General features: G+C 36.8%; 1 protein-coding gene across 2 annotated transcripts in view; it reads right to left on the reverse strand.

Moving 5' to 3' along the window:
* EFNA2 (ephrin A2) overlaps positions 1 to 19,454 on the reverse strand; it is a 156,008-nt gene extending 136,554 nt beyond the window's left edge. The window contains exon 1 of one of the 2 annotated variants that reach the window (XM_075205703.1): positions 18,772 to 19,454. In XM_075205703.1, coding sequence (XP_075061804.1) covers positions 18,772 to 18,890 — 119 coding nt within the window. In that variant the 5' untranslated portion in view covers positions 18,891 to 19,454. The remainder of the gene's footprint in view (positions 1 to 18,771) is intronic. The other variant, XM_075205710.1, reaches the window with a different exon arrangement.
* Between the last annotated feature and the right edge of the window lie 1,537 nt (positions 19,455 to 20,991).

Consider the following 20,991-nt stretch of genomic DNA (forward strand, 5'->3'; position numbering starts at 1 on the left):
TCGGAGACAAGGCAGAGTAAAATAATAATAAGATAATGGAAGATCCTAGTTATGAAGAAGGTCTGTACAAAATGTACACCCTTTAGGACCAACACGTACTTTTATATGGATTATACCTTAAAGAATGAAAACTAAAATCTAGTCTCCTTTTAACTAACATGCTGCAGGCAAGGTATGCCTCTCAACCTTCCATGTTTGGTGATGGTGACATGACCATGAGATGGATATACCTCCCTCAGCTCCCCCTCCTCCTCGATACCCATTCACAGAGTGGCGGTAAGTGGGACATATCTGCCGGCAAACAGGCAGTCAGGACAAAAGTCTGGTGATGGTGGGACAGTCCATTAGGTATGTATTAATCCTTACAGGAATAAACAAAACATAATCTTACTTAGTCAGTGGGAAGCTTTCTTTACTAATGGTTAGTGCGCTTGGTGGTGGTTGGGTGTAGTAGTTCAATCTGAGTGTCTTTCACTAACTGTTGGCTTTTTAGATACTGTTGTGTTTCCTTCTTGCAGAGCGTTAGTAGAAATAAATATATCTGAGTTGATTTTATTTATTTTCACCATTGCGCCAAGGAGATAGAAACCAAAGTTTTCGTTATGGTTAGAGCACTATCTAAAATGAAGACAATTTTCCAAGATGCAGGCAAAATATGAACTGGTTAGATCAATTGTATATCAATACTTGGAATAACAAAATAAATTTCTGTAAACAAATGTTTCAGTTTTTCAGTTTCTCTTAGAGCTCAGGGGAGCAGGTTTTATTTTATGTTATTGTTTCTGTTATTGTTTCTGTTATTGTTTATGTTATTGTTTATGTTATTGTGACTGCACACAGAGCAGACAGCACTGTGATTTTTGTTGTTGTGATGCAAGTAAAAAACATCCAGACCAGGCCCAAACCTTGGGTTATCTGACTGACTGGAAGTGGGCAAAGACCTATATATACATACATATATATATATATATATAATTTGTGTCTTCTTCTGTTCTCTAGTGTAAATAGATCTAGGGGTAAATGTATCAAAATGCGGGTTCTTCAACACCCGCGTGTTCAGCCTCTTCCGCGATTAAATTTCAAGCGGCGCTGCATTGTAAAGGGAACCCTTTACAATGCAGCGCCGCTTGAAATTTAATCGCGGAAGAGGCTGAACACGCGGGTGTTGAAGAACCCGCATATTGATACATTTACCCCCTAGACTAGTTATTTCTCTAGTTCTTACCTCATATTATTTTTGGGGGAGTTATGCTTTTTAAGTATACGCAAACTAAATGATAGTCTCACTATCTTTTAGACATATATAGCTCATTTATTAACAAAATACTTGCTGTTCTACGCCAGCTAAGATAATGAAAGCAAGAGTCTGATTGGTTTTCATAGTTCAGTGCAAATTTAGCATCCAAATGCAATTTTAGTAAGTAGCACTGATAAGCAGATGTTTCCTCCTCCAGGAATGCTTTCATGTCACAGTGACACAGACTGTGGCTGATGTGATATTCAGGTGATAGAAGTATCAGGCCATATATGACCACGGCTAAGGAATACATGTCAGGGCACTGATGTCAAACCCATTCCATAAGTGACCATAAATACCCCAATGGTGTATAATAGAGAACCATAAGGTCAGCTGGTGCCATCTTGATAATATAACTGCTGGGTGTTTGAATATTTATTAAGTACCCATCAGCCATGGTCATCAAATTTTTGTGCATATTCAGTAATGAGTGCAAGTCTCCGTTCAGCTCTAGGACTGTGAAACCTCCGAGTAGTATGGGAGATGAAACTTCCCCTGTCACTCTGAAAGCTGCAGCTGCCTCATTAGAATGCATGGAAGATTATTTAAAAATAAGGGAAGAGGACCAACATATTTATACAATAATACTGCAATGCATTATAATACAGATAGGAAAGTGACAGATTGTCTTTAAACATTTTGCATGACAAGAATTGATACTGAGAACAACATCTACCATGCAGAACCAGAAAAGTACTACTGTGCATTTGGTTGATGTTTACTAATAGAACATTGTGGCAGATTAAAAAGCTTCCAGTTACAAACGAAGAAAAAAAAATAGCTTTTTCAAATCAAAGAAAACTGGCAACAATAAAAGTATTAATTAAAATGAACTGAAAATATAAATAGTAATTAGTATGCTATTGTATTTTGCCAAACAGAAAACACTAGGAAAATAGTAGATTTTTATTTACAGATGTCACTGAAAAATAAGATGTGATATACAATAGAATACTGCCAGGACATTATGTGCTTGGCACAACATTAAGACATACAGCAGCGCCCAAAAAAATAACACAGGGACTCGGCGGCCCTGACAACATTAGCCTATTTTTATCACTATAAAATAAAAAAAAAGGAGGTACCCAGTCTACAAGCAGTTGTGTTCTGCTAAGGCAGTATATCACAAATCCAGTCTTTGGGCCCCTCCACCATTAGCAGCCCAGATTTAAGGATATCCGTGCCTAAGTACAGATGAGTTAATTAGTTCCTCAGTTTTACTGATTCAACCACAATTGGTCAAGCATGGATATCCTTTAAACCTAAAGTGTTAGGGAGCTTTAGGACTACAGCTGGGGACCACAATGCTAAGTTCACCCATCAGGTGATTAGCACATGTCAAGCCTGGTGCAGAAGAGTTAATACCCTGCTTGATGCCACATCCTGCTGCCCACGTTTCATATATCAACATCTAACTTTTTTACACACAAAAAATAAACAGGGACTCGGCAGCCCTGCAAATATTAGCTTATTTTTATCACTTTAAAATAAAAAAAATCAAGGTGGTACCCACCCTACAAACAAATATGTTATGCTAAGTCAGTATTTCCCAAACCCAGTCCTCGAGTCCCCCCACTCCTAACAGTCCAGGTTTTAAGGATACCCATGCTTTAGTGCAGGGGTGTCCAATCTTTTAGCTTCCCTGGGCCACATTGGAAGACGACGAGTTGGTTTGGGCCGCACATAAAATACACTAACACTAACGATAGCTGATCATCCAAAAAAAACATAGAAAACATAGTTAACATATTAAACTTACTTGGAAATTAAGTTAGTAAGAGTTAGGAAACCTGTTGCAGAATCATGATTAAAGCAGTAGTCCTATTACCAGCTGCAATTTAACTTACCTGCATCTGCCCCTAAGTGGGGTTCGGGGAATTAAATGCCAAAAACTTTTTTTTCCTCTCTTTCTGCACCCATGAATCATTTTTTTTATTGATAATTTTGAAATGGTCACCGATATAGGTAGCATCAGGAGGACTAATAGAAATCTACAGAGATTTAAAGATACGGTGGTGGGAAAAATGGCTCATGGAGCAGCCTCCGATGAGGGTAACAGTGGGTGATAATTTCACCCTACTCAGCACTGCACATTTAAAATGGTTTAAAATATTAAAAATACAATCATCTCTTAATATTTATATTAGATACATACAGAGAACACAGCTAGTTCATAATTGCATGGTGCAGAAAGTCCAAATTCAGAGTAACAACAATAAGATACTGGATAATCTTTCACTGCTGCTGATAGTTCGCGCGAGTGACTCCTCTGTGCTGCGCTACGCAATGGATGTCGGGTGTGGTGACGTCACCCCTGACATTCACTGCGAGCACCGCACGGAGGAGGAGACCAGGGAGGGAGCCGGAGCGCCAGCTGAAGTGACCGCAAGATAAGTATTTTTTTATTTTTTTTGCAAGATATTTTTTTCATTAACAGCGCTGCCCCCTTACCACAACCGCTGGGCCACATTTACAGTCGCGCTGGACAACCCTGATTTAGTGCCTCAGACATTTTGATTCAACCACAAGTGGTTAAGCATGGATATCCGTAAAACCCGGACTGTTAGAGAGCTTGAGGACTAGAGTTGTGAAGCACAATCCTAAATTAACACATCAGGTGGTTAGCACATGTCAAGCCTTGTGTAGAATAGTCAAAACCCTGCCTGATACCCAGTTCTCAGATCAGTACCTAACCTTTCACCACAAAATAAAATTAGAATTACTAAACTGTGAAATGGTGTTTCAAGTGTCAGGGAATTCTATTATAAATTAAATGTTTATTATAAAAGACTACCTGGAAATATGACAGGTCTCTGGCACTTTTATTACACAGATGCGTTAGTGAAGAACAGGACTTTCCTGAATGTGCCACTCAAAAAAAGTCACAATCAGCGTGTGATTCATGTGTACACACTAAACACATTTTACAAGATTTACCTTCAAATCTGTGCTCTTCATTTGTAATAACCATTGGCTGAAAAGATCATGACTCTGCGCCCTTCATAGATATCTATGGACACTGCTAGTCTGAGTGCATACACACTGCAGAATTGGAACGACATTGTTCCATGGTTGAACAAGATTTTTAGTCCGGTTTTTAAAATCAAATCAAACGAAACGATGTACTTTGGAACGGTAATCGTTCATTGTTACAGAGAACACACTAATGTGATATTGGGCCGAACGGTTGTGCGTTGTATGATTGACACGATAAATTGGGTGAATAACTTGTAGTGTGTACCCAGCCATAAATAAGGTTGCTCTGTCAGTAGTTTAAGGCAAATTAAATTTTTCAATTTTCCTGTCTTTGAAGACCACTTTTGAAATAATCCCATTTGCTCAGCTGGAATTATAAAATATTCCCTTGCACTGCCTCCATAATACTATCAGCAGTTGAATATATCTGTGTATGTTTTGCATACACATCTTGTGTTCCGTTGTTTAGAGCACTGTGTAACTGCTGCAATCTAACAAAGAGGCAGTGTCCATTCATCCTGTTCCCAAGTGCTTCTGCTGTCCGGGTAAAGTCCTGCATATTACAGCAAGATCCCAGTTATTTTCCAGCCTTTACTTCTTATATATCACTTGAGATCCAGCTGAGCTGGAAACCTCATTAACAGATAATTAGCAATCATGAACAGGCCTTACACAGCGCATCGTAAAAGGACATTCTTAACACTTAACGATAAATAATGATCAATTGAAGGCTAAAGGAATGACATGCTTTTTATGCGAAAAAATGCGGGTCAGGTCTGCAACAAGCAAGACGCTGTATTTAGAAGCCTCATTATTGTTTTCTTCTGTATTCCTCCTCCGACAAGACTCTGGAAGAGGAGAACTTCAATGTCTCTCAAATTTTACTAAATAAAATACTTTCCAGACAGTTTGTATGGAGATTGAGAAGGTTTTATTCAACAAGAAACTCAAGAGGCCTGAGAAAGGTCTGGTTGTGAACAGGACATTAATGCACTGCGTCGATCTATGTGTCCTGGTTGTCTCCTTCTCTCAAAACAAACTACTACTTCGGGCCAGGGCAAATGCAAGCAGACAATTGGATACTGAATGAGGACCAATCAAAGGTCAGTCAGTGCAAATGGTGAAAGAGTCACTTTTGTCTCAACAAACTTTTTGTTTTACTGTTGTGCAATGTTGTTTTCCAGTGCAATTTGAAATAATTAGGCAATTAAAAAATAAAGTGTTACCACTGGCATTCATAGACATGTGTGTCACTCAGGGCAGTAACCTAACTACAGGTGATGTTCTGAGTATAACTGTCATGTACTATTTCTTCCAAAGGTCCTGTGCACAAAGGCTTTTTAATTTTTTTCTTACCACTTTTTACTTGTCTTTTTCTGACCTAAATATATAGTGTTATGCTATGATGAAAGCAATAACAAAGCGCATGAACTTATTTATTTTTAATTCCATCTTTTGTCCGGTTTTAAAACCTCAGCTTGATGCATTTATTCCTTTTTCGTTAACAGGGAGTATATGGGAATAGATCTAAAAATGCATAAAATAAGAATTGCCACGTGGTGTTACATGCATAAACTTCATTAATCAGGATTAAATGATGGAAAAATGCATAAAGAAAACTTTATAAAATTATATTTAAAAAATTTTTTTTCACATCTATGACCCATTCATTAGATTGACAATAATAAGAATAAGCACTCTCATGGACCAAAAACACTAAAGGCCTTACGCCTGTTTTATTAACATAAAACATGCATTTCCATACTGGGCTTTTGCCCCATAACATGCGTACACATATGTCCATATAAAGATTTGGTTGCCCCTTATACATGAGACTCATTACGACTAGAGTAGTGGAACAAGAAAGGGAAGGGGAGGACAAGCATAGGACGAGTACAATAAGGCAATGATGATGTTGATCAGCAGTAGTAAGTGAATGTTTGCATAATGCTTCATTTATTAGTGTGACTCCTACATTATGTGCAGCCACGTGTATTAAGTTGCAGTCGTCAACTCACATCACTTATTTCATATTTACATTTGGACTGCAGCAGGAAATAATTTTTAAAGAAGAAAGTAATTGCAATTTGTATTTAATTTAAATTCACTTAATTTAATTTAATTTATTTTGTATTTGCATTTTGTATTTGTGCTTGTATTTTTTGCTTTACATGGTAAATGCAACTTACAAATTTATTAAAAACACTATCCAGACACATCACTACGCTTTCTGTATACTACACTAGTTGCTCTTGACATAATCCTGGCGTATATGCTAGTGTTGCAAAGCTGAACCCATTACGAGATGCGTCCGACTTTGCATGTCCATGAAAATACGATTTTTCATTCCTGCAGATTTTCCTGCTTACGCCACCTAACTCTTCATGAGGCCCTAAGTCTTTAAAGAGTTAATTTGCAAAGGGGTAGATAAAACCATGGTGGTCAAATAATAGATTTTTTTTTTTTGCATATGTGATATCAATGCACTATGTGTGTGATGATGAAGACTCTGCAAGCATGCCTAAGATGAGAAAGGACAGTGAGTGCATCTGCATTAATAGGGGGGGGGTGGATTTTTTTTGTTCCTGACAAGAGTGCAAAATAATTGTGACTTTTTAAGACTAATATTTGAATGATCGAGAGCCGCGTGATTATTGTTTGCTAAAATTGAAAAAAATATCATTTAAATTTGTAACAAGTAAACATGTAGAGTTCCCTCAACAATATTTGGCTCTAAATGTCGCTCAGCCTCAGATACGTCCAATGAGTAAGTATGTTCTTTTTCATTTCAAGGAGGAACAAAGTCTCATGGATAGACCAAGGTCTGACATCTGACAGAGCAATCTCCTGTACTTGATTCATCTTCTGGGTCAAAATGAAACAACAAAAACATTGGATACTGTGATATTTGTAACCTGGATCAAGGATGCTCAGAATCCCTAAATAAAGGGGTAGTCCCAAAACAAGCTTTTGGAAAGGAGAACACATGGACACTTTTGAGACCACCCAGTTGTACGATTAAAGCAGAGTATTCTCTGGAATCAGCTTAAACAAGATGACCAATATTTATTGACAAGACTGGAATTTTGACACCGGCTCGGTGAATGTGTTAACTGAGATTTTCAGTGGGAAGTGTGTGCTGCTTCTGACACATGTTTGTGCCCATAGGAAAGCAATTTAGTGGCAAAAAATGCATTTAACCATTTACCTGATTTATTTTCAGACATTTAATGGGACTCCAGAAATTTACCTCTAAACATATTCTGCAACTTCTAACATTTATTTTGACAACATAAAAAAGATTAGCCTGCTTACGTGGGTAATAATAATATTGTTATTTTAATACTTTTATAATATTTTATTTTTTATTAAAAGAGCATGTGTTAAAATGCAGAAACATAACCATGTAAATGACATCTAAGCTCATGTTATAGCATATTAATCCATGCTGTAAGATTTCAGCATTTTTGGAGACTTATTAGATCAGAGTTTCTTAACCCCACTCGCCACACACAAAAACAGTTCATGTTTTGAAGATGTCTGTGTGTGGAAATAGTTAGGATAATTACTGACCCAGCCAAGTAGACCAAGTCACCTGTGTATGACTAAAGAAATCCTGAAAACATGAGCTGGGGGTGCCGGATGACTGTATTAGACCCTGGCTCTCCATCTAGTAGGAATTCCCCAAGTACATGGAAGTCTGTCTTCTGTACTGAACACAGCATTCTCTAACAGAACACTATATTTGGGGGAAGTAAAAGCCAGGAACTGTTTCAAATAATTCTTGGCTGATGCACTGGAACTAGAGGCTGTCTATGTCAACCCAGTTTCTGTGCGTGCAGAAAAGCATACGTAAAGTATGACTTAATGTAGGAAAGTCTGATCCCAGATGACATAGCTCCCGTATTATATTTTCTCATAGGGGTTAAAACTGACAGACCAGATCACAAATAACATAAAGTTCTTTTTGATGAGATTTATCACAATGTAAGAGTAAAAACAGTTAAGAAAAAGTAATTTTGAAAAATTGCTTTTATAAGAGGTGGAACATAGGTACACAGGTATTCAGTTCTTCAACTTGACTTTGTGTATATACACCTAAATATACACCTAATTTTGTGTTCCAATATCTTAGACAAGATCATGAATACTTATGAAGTTATAGGCGTGCACCTACCAAAACCAAGATGTAAAAACACAAAAGTAGATGCACATTTTAATAGACCTTTTTACGTCTCTAAAATGTACGTTCTTTACATTACCTTACAGCTCAGTCAGTGTCAGCAGGGGGCATTAGCCATGAACACTGCATAAAAACATGTAACAAATTCTTAATCGTTGCACATGTATTATTATTATTATTATTTTTAATTTTCCTAGAGTGGAAATGTCCTCAGGTGTGATGTGAATGAATCTTCCTGCCGGAGAAACATGATTGACAACTTCCTATACTGAAGCTGAGAGCAAATAACGCTGGCAGTGGATCAAAGGAAAGTGCGCTGCTACAAAGACAACAGACCTACAGAGGACAAGAAAGAGCAAATTAGAGAGTGTGACTATTGTGGGGTTACAGGGCAATCTAGCAACTAATTGTCTCGTGTGTGTGGTTTCCAGACTCTGCTCCACATACAACTCGTTCTATGCGGGATAAACTAAAATGTCACACAACACATAAAGGATACTTTAAGGATGAAATGTTACTAGTGTTTATATTGCACAGCTCTACCTACCAAATACAAGGATATTGCTGAACAGCTTTTTAGGGGAGCATCTTTATTACATCCAGCAAAACATTTTGACTTCTAACGGTCTGGTCAGCAAATAAGATAGGTGGCAGTAACATCCATGGGGATTCACTGATCCGACATCCATGTGCATCATTATGAATTTGTATTTCTAAACTCACAACAGCTGTGTGAAAATGGGCACCTTTTATTGCAAAGGCTTTGAATATAAAACAGAGGGAATAAAGTAGTGTGATAACCGTGTGGCTGGGGTAAAATCAATATGATATTCAAAAATATATTTCCCCAACAATAGGAAAAATCAATTCAGGGATCCTGAAGTGGATTTTATATTAGGCACATAAGATTTATAGTACTTTTACCTATAACTCAAAGCACGCCCACTTTACCAGTGAACTTTTAGTTTAGGACCTTAAAGGGAAGTAGTTCTCTTTTAATGAAAATAAACTCCATATGGTGATGAGTGGTTTATAAGGGAAATAAATGAGACTGTAGACATAAAAGGACATCATGCATACAAAATAATGCAAGTAAATGAACAGAAAGATTCAACCAACTGGAACAAAACAACTAAGAAGTCCTAAATGATTTCTATGACCAGAGTATATGGAAATTTGAAAATCTACATTTTAGAAATCATGTTAATGAATGTAAGATTTACTACTGTATTCATAAGAGCCATTTTTGATAATTTCTAATGATCATAAACATACATGTCTCCTTTTGTGTTTGCTTATGTGCTTCCACAAAGCACATAGAATTGTACAATAGTTTATGCCATGTGATATAAGGTCACGACCACTTGGCAAGCCTTACCTGTGTCCGAGTTACATGCAAATGTGCAATCATGTATAAGCACTGCTTACCTGTATTCATATTTTCCACCTGTTATTAAACAGCTCAGGGTAATAAGGGGGACACATCCGCTTGCCAAGCGATTTGTTTGTATCTTGAGCCATATACACCTCCCCACCCGCTATCCCAGTTTATGCATCATCCTAACAAATGTAAATATCCAGCCAGTTTGCACTCAGGAATAGCTCAGTGGCCCTTCGCGGTTGAATGGCACACCTCCAAGGTTGCTCAGTCAACATCTCTTTTGCTCATTTAAACATAATGCATGTAGATGGTCAGAGGAGCTCTGTGTACAAAGTACAATAAAAAAAACACCTTCCAACATGAGACAATATTTTCATACCTCACAGTTTTTCAATCGCTGGAATTGGGACAGTGTGCCATGGCGCCGTACAAAAGAGGGAGGTGTGGTCAAGCTACACAGGGGCGTGTCACATGCAGGTGCACACCAAAATGACTTATTTTTCTTTATGTATCATACAGAAATATAAATCTTAAGGCATGTAAAATCTGTCAGTTGGTGACAGCAAGGTTTGGAGTCAGAAACCAGCATTAACATTAGGTGGAGGTCAGAATTATACAAACAGGAGACCTAATTTATGAAGTTCTCTTTAGTTTTGCACTTGTGTACTTACATGATCTGTTAGTGCATTTCAAGGTGCATGCCAACTGTCCAGTCATTGGAGACACCCCTGCCAACTAGAACTACGTCTAAGTTTATAGGGAGTCATAAAAGCGTAAAGAGGCGCACTGAGCAATAGTGTATAAGTCACATCAGAGACTTTTTGTGTGTGTATGATACTGTATGCTTAGGAAAGCAGATCTACTCCACAGTTTAACCGAAAAATACAAAATACATCACGGTAAAGGTACAGGAAGAGAACTGACCTGTGCGGGCGCAAAATCCAACTGTTTCTGCAGAGTGAAAATGTTTCAAATCAAAGTGAGGAATGGACATAAAAATGCTTAATGATCCAGTGCGCTAAATCACATTGTACAAAGACGTGAATTTGTGCCGACGTCTATGTACAATGTTTAATACAGTAGGCTACACGATGCAAAACAGGCCAAGGTGAACATATCCACATCCATGTATAACATGATTTAACGTATTATTAGCAGAGTGGAAGGGCACTCATGTGCTTAAGACATTAGACTTTGCACACATGGACTTTCTGAGCCAATTATGTCATTTTAGACTAAATTGGGCCAAAATCATAGTGTGTGTGGGCCGAAAATAACTAGCAATCATTATTAACATCTGGCTGGGACTGACAGAAATCTGGTCTGTCGATAACCATGACATGCCAGCACATTGAGTCATCAGACGATCACAGCAATTGTGTACTGCAGTACCTATGTATCTAAAATATGTCAACTGGCTACTAAGTTGTGTAGCCAAGCTGGACTCATGTCTGGATCTACCTTTGAATGGTAAGCTTAATTGTATGTAGGTAAGGGTAGCCAGTCTGTATTAGATCTGGCATAGTTATACAGACATATATTTTGGTGATGAAAGCACATACTGAGATAGTGGTTATGTTCGGGGCACTGAAGCTAAAAAGTGATGGTCATAAAAATTAAACTGGATGATTAAAAAAATACAGTCTTTGAAGAATGCAAACCCAAGTCATTGCCATACAGACTTTTTTTTATATCTATTCATATGTGAGATTTTTGAAATGGATAATGTGATGCACACTTTTTCACTCTCTTACTGTACACATATTTACACTGTTTCTATATTAATTCACTGAGTTACTACACTTTGGTTCACTGGAGGTTTTATTGTAACGTGGAACAAACTGTTACTGGCATAGTCGAGCAATCACCTTGAGCTGTTTGTACATAGACATCATTGGGTTCTTTTGCTAAGTCTATGATCTACAACTTACCTATGGCTGAATAGAGAGGTGTTTCTCCATCCAAGGCACAGAATGGATAAGTCAGGAACACTTGCATGGACTCAAGGTATATACACAGTTTGTAAACTATTAATCTCAAAAGGTAGATTATAAAACCATTGCACGAGGTGTGCAGGATATTACATATAGCCAGGTTATTAGGAAGCTTTAAAGTAAATATAGTTGGACTGGATTATATTGGTCCCACCATCAAATCCTGTTAAAAGTGCTTTCTGTAGAGATGAAAAGCATATGTCTGTTAGTTCAGACATTTTAGACTTTTATCTATAGAATCACATATAATATAGATATATGTTTTAATGGCATTGACCAGCCAGAGGGAAATAATGTAATTTCGACATGTTTTCTTATGCCACCTGGTAACTGTAATTAAGTAGACAACTCAAAAACTCAATATTTATGATTAGAAGGTTTGTATCGTTGTTTGTTTATTTTTACTAACAATTGTACATTTGCAAACAAAAATACATTGTGCCTTATTTTACATCTATGAAGATTATGCACAAGATGTCCGTTCTTCATCGCATCAGAGAATAAAAAATAAAAGCATTATTTTTGGACTTTTCGTAGTAATTTTTTGTAGGCTCCATTGTATGTAAAAGTAAGTGTATGAGCAACTCTCTGTCTCTCTCTGTACTCTCTGTCTCTCTCTCTTTCTTTCTCTCTCCCTCTCTCTTTCTCTCTCTCAGTCCCTCTCTCGTTCTCTCTGTCTCTATCTATTCAAACATTTGAGGGCAATTTATGAATTTATGATTGTATGTAAAAAAATAAACAACCCCAAAAAAATGATCATCCACTTATAGACACAAATGCTACTCAGGAGAATTTCTGATACAAATTATAGTAAAGCATACTATATTATAAACAGCTATAAACACCACAGAGCATTAAAACACATAATATACAGCAGAAATTATATTAAAATGTACACGTTTAGGATTCAGTACAGTTTATGTATATTATATGTTTTTTCATCGGATTTAACAGAAGGACAATATGAAAGGAAGGAGGGACTGGGGGCCTATATATTTGTGTGTGTATAAACGTATATGACTATATATATTCTTAATAGCTACACTGTATAACTTCATTATTTAGGTAACAAATATCTATATAAGAGAAGATACAAAAAAATAATTATGGGCATAATATGAAATAGTCAAAAATTTGCGCCATCACCACTACACTAATATTGCAATGAGATTTGTTTGCAGTTCTTTATGAAATATATAATTTACAAATAATATAATAATAAGAGCAGTAAGCTACACATAATATATCATAATATATAAAACAGAATGTGGAAAAAGGACAGTAAAATAAAATTAAAGACAATTTGAAAAAAAACAAATTAATTAAATTCTCTCCCATGTGACTTTCATCCCAATATTCTGCTTCTGAAGTATTCGATTTTATCAGAGATAAGAAATTAGTTGTTTTCCATGTGTAGTACACATTCTTTAGGAAATGCAAGTATACTTACGTAATAGAGGGCAAAATGTTTAAATAAGCACTTCGGCCGAGCAGGGTAATAATCAGAAGATTTAATATAAGGAGAAACAAAAAGTACAAGCAGAAATATGTAAACATATAGTACATAATATAAATAATTTCTTAATAAATATCAAATTGTGTAAAATGCTTTCATAAGCGGGTCAAGGAATTCCTTAATAATTTTTAAATGTATCTTACAAATGCTACATTTAGAATTGACAAATTGACTGTAATATATTACGTACAGCTACGTGTTCTAGCTATTAGAAATCGCTGAGGTGCAGAAATATTTTTTCTCCGAATTTTCCAATGAAAATATCAGTTGTAATGAAGGGCTGCTGAAAAAAATAACGGTTTAGGGTGAAATGCTCCCTTTTTTGTTTGATTTATTGGATTTTTGCTGAAAACTTGTTCAGAACACTCAGAGTAAGTAAGCAGTGCCATTTTTACAGATCTCTATCAGTGTGTTAAATTATGTGAGGTGCTTAATCCTCTCAGACTGTTCTCTTTCATTTAATAACTCAAGCACTTGGAAAGAAGCCGGTCGGGTCTGGAAACGCTGAGCAAAAAGAAAAAAAAATGTCGGTCTGCGCCAGACTAGGGATCCTTTAAGAATTTTAACATATGTTGAGCATTTAAACGAACAAAAGAAATATCTTAGGCTAGAAACAGAGTAGCAGGCAGAAACCCAAAACTGGGGAAAAGGGAGTAAAATATGTGGAGTAATGTATGTAATAAAATCCATATGTGAAGTAATCAGCAAAGGAAGGGGGACTGTTTGTGGACAAAAAAGCACAGAGCAGAGTCTCTCAGCTGGAACATCGTATTATTCCGGCTTGAGCTATTTAGGTATGTTATATAATGCATTCAGAGATTTATAGAACATATCTAGGGACTTATATACCGAGAATACATTTTGGAAAGTTAATCTCTCTACTGTAGTTTTGCAAAACAGCTGGGAGTGTTTAAATGGCAAATATGGCCTATGTTGGGCCAAAAAAGTTGAGTTCTAATTAATAATGAATTTGAAAGGTTTTACAGATAGTTGGATATGTATTTATGTATTTTATACAACTACATAAAGTGAATATCTACTTATCGGTTACAAGACATAAATGAATTGGAATTGAAATAAACTGGTAACGCAAAAAGAAAATGCACTTGAGAACTGGGTAGGCAAATGGTTTTGCTTGTATAAAGCATCTTTTTGAAGAATACTTAGTTAATGTTTATAGTAAATGGATGTGAGCGATTAAAGTGCTGGAATGTGTTTCCAGAAATCAACGTGTGAATTAAATTGATATTTGACCAGTTCCTGGTACAGCTGAATAATGACTTAGTGTCTTGAATAAATCTGGATGTTTGCATTTAGTGCACAATTAGCTCAAGGTACAGAGGCGCAGTGTAATATAGCTTTTAACATAGTCACTGCGGAGTTCAGAGATTTGGAGAAAAGACAATTGCATATGAATTCAGGCAGATGTGTGTACTTACTCAGAGATCGCTGGTCCTTTCTCTGGTCTCATAGGTTAGTGTGACAGATTGGTGATTAGATGGACTCATGTTCTCCCTTCTACTGGTTTACAATAATTAATTTTACTGATGTTCTAGCTGCATGCTAGAAATACCAAAATCTCTGCCCACACAATGAGCACCCCTCTAAATAAGGCATTAATGGCTAATTCACCTTGTGATGGATGAACACTGGGCACAGTCAGCAAGCAGAACATGCTTACCAGCACTTTATTTACTTTAATGATCTTATTATTGAGATTAACTATCTTACCCACTCTTACTGTGGTACCGAATATTGGTGCTTAAATATTTTCTGATATAATCTCATACACATAAAACTTTACAATGATAATAATAATATTCATCGAAGCCAAAGTAAACAGATCAAGCATTTCAGCATATTACACATCATATTACATAAACATACAAGTTAACGAGACAATGACTTTTACACAATGCACACTATGTGAGGATGAAGTGGCCATGCCAACTTACTAAGCACTGATAACATTAATGGTCCTGATAACAAATTGTAGACAACATAAAATAACCATACCAAGTTATTACACAGCATTATGTGCTAACCTGGCATGTGATATTTTTGAATGTATATGCCAAAATCATGCACAATAATCATGCCATCCTTCATTACGTGACAACAGACAATCAGTCACACTTCAACATCTAGAAATACTGTACTATAAAATACAGACACTAATCGTGTCATCACAGATACATAATTCACACACATTGCCCATGCCAATTTGTGCCACAAAAGCTATTGCACATAAATCAAGCACGATATCCATCCAATTTTTACACATACAACGATCATTCCAACTGGTATTATTATTATTAACATTTATTTATATGGTGCCAGCATATTCCGTAGCACTTTACAACTGCTACTGAATTATACATACAATGTTAGACAGAGTTTAGCCATACATACTCCTTTTATACTAACATGTGTTGTACTATATAATTAATACTACTGCATACTGAAGATACTAATGTGTATTACTGCACTGTACATGCAACAACCTATTGTGCATACTGTACATAAATAAACTACACCATCATGTATTACTATGTGTACATAAAATAATTAAACCAATATGCACTGGGCTGTACATACAATACTATCATCACTCCAATACATACTCTACACTGTATATAAACTGATCACACCAATGTGTACTGCACTGTACATACACGTATCACTCCAAACTATGCTGCCCATTGCGAATACAGTAATTATGCCAACCTTCCACTTACTTACAAAGTAATACATCGACTTAACATACAATTAGCGATTATATGTGCACTACAATGTGCATGCAGTTATCTATCCAAACCACTCTGCACATACAGTGATCATGCCAACCTGTTCTATAGTGTTTATACAATGTTCATGCTCAACTCTAATCATGCCTGATCTTACTGTACTATACATTCACTGAACAATCAAAATTGTTCTGCAGTACACACATAGTAACTCATACTGCACTCTGGAAATGTATATAGTAGATAGTACTTCACTATAGATATCCTAATGTATAATACAGTAAACATATACTGATCATGTCATGCTTTCTACTGTACATACATGTATCACAACAATATGTGCTAAATTAAGCATGCAATAATCATGCTAACATTTACTCTATAAAACATATGCATACCATGTCAACCAGTACTGCAGAAAACATTTAATTTTCATATCAATCAGTATTCCATCATGTACAGAATGGCCATTCCAACATACGTTGCACTATTCATAAAGATATCATCCTAACCCAAATGCCATTCTACATACAAATGTCCTGCATACTCTAACTGCACAAACACATATATCATTAATACACATATTAAAATAACACCTGGAATGTAACCATGCAAACTTGACGTGGACTATATCAACATATACAGTACTTTACATATATCAGAGATACCAACCCTAATTGCAATACTTATAGACTAAGCATGCCAACAAGTAGTAAACACTGTATATAAATCACACCTTCATGTAATGTGCAGTATACTAAATAAGTCAACTTTCAAAATAAAATATACACCAACCAATAAAATACACAGATGCCAAACTAAGCTGCACTATAGACACACACACACACTGTAAGCATGTTAACTTTTTAATCCACTGTATATCTCTACTAATGTGTGGTTCTGAAACTCAAATCTGCCAGATACGATACATATACTTATACTAAAGCTCTCAGTTATATATATATATATATATATATATATATATATATATATAGTTCCATTTATGTTCCATATCAAAATGTACTTTTTTTCTAATTTGTAAGCTGCCATTCTATTGGCTGACTTCAATTTATGACACAATATACTTAGTAAGACCACTATGACAACTATCCCTCCTACTCATTGTTACAATGTGGAAAATAAATATACTTTCATAAAATACAATGATTGTGACATAACTTAAACACACAAAACACACACTCACACTGTCAACATGTGCATACAATTCACATACACATCGATCATGAGAACTTCTACACAATACATATATGGATAATATCTGTGCCACACTATGCAAAATTAATTTGCCATATACCTACAGTAACAATGGAAATGAATACCACATTAAGCAAACATGCGGGTATGGCATTTTGAACATTAAACAGACGTATTGGTAACTTGTACAATTCAAAGCACATAAAGTAGACATGCCAAGCAATACTATACAATGTACACTGTGCATGCCAATCAGTCGAACATGAGATGCAATAAGCGTACCTTCCAATTAATATAATATACAATATGTATGCCAACCAATACTGCACAATATGCACTGTGCATGCCAGACAATGCTACATAATATACACTGTGCATGCCAACCACTACTTTATAATATACACTAAGCATGCCAACCAATTTAAGATAATAATCACAAGGCTTGCCAACCAATACAACATAATACGCACTATGCATGCTAACCAATAATAGAAATTATGACCAAGAGTACCAGCCCCACTGCAAAAACACATCACTGTGGCTTAAAACAAAGTCGTAGTATTGCAAAAGGAGATTATTAAAGAACATGCAGAATACGTGATTAGATACATCACTTTCTTTTTAGTTGTTTTGTCAAGATATGTATGTTTGTGTTAAAGTAACTTAAACCAAATAGCTAAGTGGATATCTTTCTTGGGAGTTCATTTCTGCTCATCAAATGCACTTGTAGCCTATAATGATCCTGTGCATTATGGGAAGCCTCAAGTCCCTGGAGTTTCTGCTTGCAGCATCTGGAGCTGTTCAGGAAAGCAAATACCCTGCCCAAGTGCAACACAGCATGTCACACACAGAAAACCCACAGAGCTGCTCTTTAGCCAGAGTGCTGAAGCAGATAAAATAAAACAAATAAAAAGTAATTTGCTGAGCACAGCAAACTTGAGATACTTTGAAAAGTGTAAACAGTTTACAAGCCAAATTTACAACTGTCATGAGGTATATAAATCAGTTTGCCCACTGATTCTTTATCAGTTACAAGACTGCCTGCAGTTTTAAAAATGGAAAAATGACAATATTGCACTGGCCAGGGATATGTTTTGTAGTTTTTGGTCTCTGTCTGAGTTTACACCCCGATGTTATTTAACAAGTCACCTCATCTCAAAATACCTATAGAAACTATTTATAACCAATGCCTGAAAGGTATATGAGAGTTCCTGACAGCGTGAATACTTACCGTGCAATTGCATCCATAGTTCTGGCACTTTCACATGCCCCAAATCATACATAGACTGAACTCTGCTACTAGGCAACTCTTTCATCACTTTCCACTGGGCTGGAGTTCTCTTTTTATTGCTTAGTTGCCGCTGACTTATGAGAAACTTTATGAATTTATGCAATGACCCATCTCCTCAGTTAAAGGACATATTTGTAATTACCCCGATTTCCAAACACTGAAGGGCCTTACCTGGGGTTACTTTTGTTCCAGTAGACTGCATAACGGTCTGATATCACTTTGCTGGGGTCATCTGTCCAGACACAGACCCAAATTAGGGCCCCCAGGAGCAATGGGACCAGGGGCCCCATACTCGGGGTCCAATTTTTTTTGTTCCACTTACACCGGACACTGGGGTCCCATGTCCGGACACTATCCTGGATAAGTGTTTAATTAAGAGAGCTCGGCACCACTGTTATAGGAAGCTGTCACTCTGCGGCTGTCACTTGTTCTCTTTATCTTTGCCCAGTTCCAGAGCAGATCTCAGCTCCCAGCCATGGGGGATCTGACTTGTGCCCCAATAGTGGATCTGGCTCTCTCCCTTGCAGGACAACGTTGGCTTTCTCTATGCCCAGGTGCAAGGAGCAGGCTCCAGCTCAGCTCAGTCTCTCTCTCCGCTTTCATGGTCCAGAGCCCAGGAGGTGACAACTCCTGAGCTCGGGGTAAGGGACCAGTCAGGACATCCTGAAGGCCAGGGGGAAGACAGATCCTGAGGCAGAGTCCAAACAACAGGTATGAAAAAGAATGCTGAGCCCAAACTACTACATACACTGAAATAGATAATTATGACGGCAACGGATACCAAGCCCCACTACTGCAACTGCCAAATCCCTCTCTCCTCACTCCATCCACACACCAAACATCTCCCCTCCCTCTCACTGATTTCAGTCCGGCCAGCCCTCCTCACTCCTCCCTTACGCTGCATCACTCCCTTCCTACTCAGCCGAAATCTGAATGGTACATCAGCCTCTTGTAAGATTCTTTGTGCCATCTACTGGATGCTTGGAGAACTCCACTCTTTACAACACTCAGACAAATGGTTCATTACAACCCTGTCATGCTTAAATCGCATTTTTTAATTTCTATGTCAGTGCGCAAAAGACCTAATACATTTACATACAATTAGACATATATGTTTTTTCTCCATATATTAGTGCAATGCAATGACTAACTAAACATTTAATAACAAAGCAAGATAAGTTCAACAAAATGAATACAGACAGGCTTAGGCTTACCAAAAACATATCATCCAGTGCAACTAGTAAAACCACAAAATGTAGTTTCAAAAATAAATTCAAAGTGTTTCAAAATAATAACAGTAATAATGTACACATTTTGTTTATAAATCAAAAAGAGGACAGTTAACTCCATATTTACAAACATGGAACATAATTTACTAAAATATGAGTCCAATAAAGTGGTGAAAGAATATCCTTTTTGTTTCTTTATTTCCCCCTTGCACGTGAGTGAACAGGATGGAGGTGAACTCAGATCTGCCTAGTTGAAGGTTTCTGTATAGCACTATCCGGGTTTCTACAGTATCTAACTGTCATTACATTAATTTTAAATAATTTTTAGTGACAGATAATACCATTACTACAACATATTTCTAACAGTTCTCTGATTGGCGGATTTGTTTCCAAAGGTATAGCCCTACCTCTTCCGTAAACTCTTCAACCTACTAGTTATTAATTATACAGAGTGTGATTAGCTGCCATTAATGTCATATTACTTGTTTCCAGATTAAATAACACATGTCCCTATCTGAGCATGGAATTAGCCCTACCTTTATACCTAGACAGACTCAGATTTTTTGCCCTTTATTGTGGATCTTCCATCAAAAACAACCTGTATTTTAATATAGCGGCATGCTCTAAGAATCGGGGGAAACATACAGTTTTACTGTGAATAATTACAATGTGTTGTGGGGACATTTATGCTGAAGTGTATGCACATCACTGAACATTAGCCTGTATCAAGGCTTACTTAGGCCCCTAATTAATACCCATCGCATTTTATACACAATGTATTTCAATCCTCATCGCAAAGTTAAGGATTGAAATATTGTGCACATTTATTAAAAACTTCAACAGGTACAGCAGTCACAAAAAACTGCTCTTCTTGCGAAGACCTTTCTCCTATGTCCTCTATGGTCACTATGGCAAAGTAGTCACCTTTGCAATAGTGCCTGGAGGGGAGAGCAGTAAAATGTGGTGAGGGATCCGAAGATTCCTCTACTGCAATGCTCTCCCCATAGGAGTAGAGCTGATAATCAGGCGCAGGCTGGGAGAGGGATGGCCGGGGGGCACACAGGCGGCCGCATCATATTACAGCCCGCCACTGCTGATAATGTACACATACGGTAATGTACACCAGCCTGAGCTGAAGTACATTACCGTATGTATAAATGCC

The sequence above is a fragment of the Mixophyes fleayi genome, chromosome 1, assembly GCF_038048845.1.
Source record: "Mixophyes fleayi isolate aMixFle1 chromosome 1, aMixFle1.hap1, whole genome shotgun sequence".
Taxonomy (NCBI): Eukaryota; Metazoa; Chordata; class Amphibia; order Anura; family Limnodynastidae; genus Mixophyes; species Mixophyes fleayi.